This window comes from Aplysia californica, unplaced genomic scaffold (genome assembly GCF_000002075.1).
Source record: "Aplysia californica isolate F4 #8 unplaced genomic scaffold, AplCal3.0 scaffold00091, whole genome shotgun sequence".
Taxonomy (NCBI): Eukaryota; Metazoa; Mollusca; class Gastropoda; order Aplysiida; family Aplysiidae; genus Aplysia; species Aplysia californica.
Genome location: NW_004797361.1, coordinates 1,316,199 through 1,319,137, shown reverse-complemented (window position 1 = coordinate 1,319,137; position 2,939 = coordinate 1,316,199). Strand labels below are relative to the sequence as shown.

Here is a 2,939-nt window from a genome sequence, read left to right as displayed (position 1 = left end):
CCCCCAATAAAAAAAAGAAAGAAAGAAAGAAATTATACTTTAAAATGACTAATTTTAAAAAATGAAAAATAAATTCTAATTACCTCATGTCTTTCCTTTTCAGTTATCAATTAGGTAATCAACAGATTATCGTTCTGGGGAAACGGTTCAGAAAAATTTAGAATATATGTGTGCAAACAAAGCAATAAATGATAACATACAGAGAAAACTGTGGAACAATTGTGTGCAAGACAGTGTGAAAAACATTAAAAGAGCAGGCATCTTTTCTTTAGCAGGTGTCTCAGTCTCAGTTATAATGGACAAAACATTTGTTAGCCAAACAAAAAATGTGAGGGCTGGTCTGTTGTCTCTTTATCGACAATCCAAGAGACATTTATTAGAAAACAGATGACGAAGAGTATGGGTTGACATGAAAGATATAATGATCAAAAAAAGTTTTCTTTTTTTGTCACACAACATACACTTAACAAACAACAATATCGGCAGAGGGAACTAAATTACTAAATCCGGGATAATCCAGTTTTGGCCTTAAATATAACTATGGAGTGAGTTTTGACTCCACCGACGAATACTTTTGGTTCTAAACAATTACTTTTCGATGCGCTTGCCAATATATAATGATGCTTGATGTGCTGCGAGCCAGAAATATCAAACCAAATTATGGTTAAATTTCAGGGGGCATGCCTCCCCCCTCCCCCCATTTTTATTGGGTCATTAAAAACAAGCAAAAATATTACTGCTCATTTTGTACTAAAAAATAGCAGCGCATCTCTCGCTCTCTTTCAGATAAAACATCGACACCGAGCACTTAGCCAGTACAGTATTGAAATCCAGTAGTAGCATGGCCTACTGTACTCTTGGGGCCCAAACCGGAGAATGCCCAAAGTCCAAATTAAACTCTTAGTTTTAGTAAGACTTTTACGGCACTTGCAACACAATACCCTCATATAAGTGCCAAAGATTAGAGGTGTCACAAGAGAGTAACAAACATAAAAAAGGAGGAGAGATTAGGACGATAGAATAATAATAATAATAATAATAATAATTGCATTTATATAGCGCATATCCATGCTCAAGAGCATGCTCTATGCGCTTTACAACTTTACAAGAAGGACCAAACCACACCTGAGCACCTGCCAACCACCCACAATTAAACTCTCATGAGCAATACAACTTAAAAATGATATGGAGATCAGTCCCTCATAGAAAAATACATTGTAAAAAAAACCCAAAAAAAACTGACATGGTATGAATAATGGAAGTGCCTGTTTGAAACGCTGCAATTAGCCCCAGTACTAAATAAAATGCCGTGTTGCGATTAGCGACAGTGCTAAATAAAACGCCGCTTGTTGATTAGCCCCCCTACTAATTAAAACACTGAAGCCTATATCAGGCAACGTCATGTGAGATTTCCAGTCAGCCGCCCGGGCTGAAAGGGATACCAGGAGGGGGAGATAGAGAAAGAAAGGGGGAGAGAGAGAGAAAAGTAAAAGATATAATATAAAGAAATAGAAGATGGGTGGAGTTTTACGATCATAAATGTTAGGGAGTGTGTGTGAGAGAGAGAGAGAGAGAGAGAGAGAGAGAGAGAGAAAGAAAGGGGGAGAGGGGGGGGGAGAGAGAGAGAGAGAATTTTTTTAAAAAATAGTAGAGGGTTTTACGGCGCTCGCAACTGCATATAAGGTCAAATAATTATGAGCGCGAAGGGGTGGGTGTCAACAGAGAAGTCTAAATAGGAAATCAGACTTAGACTGCTCACCTCTCTAGCTTCAACAGCACAAGTCTGCTTCGACTATCAAGGCACCCCAAAATAGCAGGTCACAAGGGAGTGACAAACATACAAAAGAAGTAGAGGGAAATGACAATAGTAAGGACCAGGAAAGAAAAAGCAGCAGTTCCCTGTTGTAGATCTGGAACAGTTATGAGCATGACATGAGTCAGCCCATTTACAATTCTACTATGCTTGGATAAGATTTCCCCCCTTTGGGAATGGCCTTAAGACACTTCAGTCTTCAGTCAGTGGCACTGCCCCTGGGGGTAACAGAGAGAATGAAAGACAGACAGAAAGGAAGTGAGTAAGAAATAAAGAGGGGGAGAGAGAGGGGGAGATAAAGTGTGTGAGTGTGTGTGTGTGTGTGTGTGTGTGTGTGTGTGAGAGAGAGAGAGAGAGAGAGAGAGAGAGAGAGAGAGAGAGAGAGAGAGAGAGAGAGAGAGATCTGACTAAATCTAGACTAGATCTAGATAAAAAATATTATTATTTTCACCCTGGGTGAGAATAACGACACTTCCTAAAATCTAAAGGGAGTGTATACAGACCCGGTAACTGAGAACAAAGTCACAAAGTATACAGACCCGGTAGGGGAACTCTTTTGTGATTTTGGAGAGTTATAGCGCCCTCTTTGGCCTTGGCTCAGGGTTGACCTAGGTTCTTCTAGATATCTATGGCGGCCTAGGTCTAGATCTAGGCAGACAGATAAATCTTTGATCTAGTTTCGCGGCTAGCCTAGATCTAGATCTAAATGAAGATTGCGGACGTCTTTTCAATGAACGATCGTTTTTCCTCCATTTTGGAGTTCGAGGAATGGCAGTTTGAAGAAAAGAACAATGTCATAATTTCAATTGAGCAGCCACCCTCTCTATTTCTCTGTCTCTCTTTCTCCTCTGTGTATCGCTCGCCTTCTCTTTTTCTTTGTTTGTCTCTGTCTTTCTTTGTCCCCACCTATTTCCCACTCTATCTTTCTCTCGTGGCCGTCGTTATTCGGACTCGAGTCCGAATAACATTTTTTCATATTCGGACTCGAGTCCGAATTTTAAAAATTCTTATTCGGACTCGAGTCCCAATATAATGAAAAAATGTTATTCGAACTCGGGTCCGGAAAAAAGGAAGTGTCTTCGTTCTATTGATCTAACTTTCAGTGCTTCCAATTTTCCGCCATTTT

At 39.8% G+C, this 2,939-nt stretch overlaps 1 protein-coding gene across 1 annotated transcript in view; it reads right to left on the bottom strand.

Moving 5' to 3' along the window:
* The window catches only part of LOC101853302, a gene marked incomplete at its 5' end in the record, with an annotated part of 16,931 nt that extends 16,797 nt beyond the window's left edge, over nucleotides 1-134 (bottom strand). The window contains 1 exon segment of the mRNA XM_005094919.2: nucleotides 84-134. Within this exon segment, the coding sequence (XP_005094976.1) occupies nucleotides 84-88 (5 nt within the window).
* Between the last annotated feature and the right edge of the window lie 2,805 nt (nucleotides 135-2,939).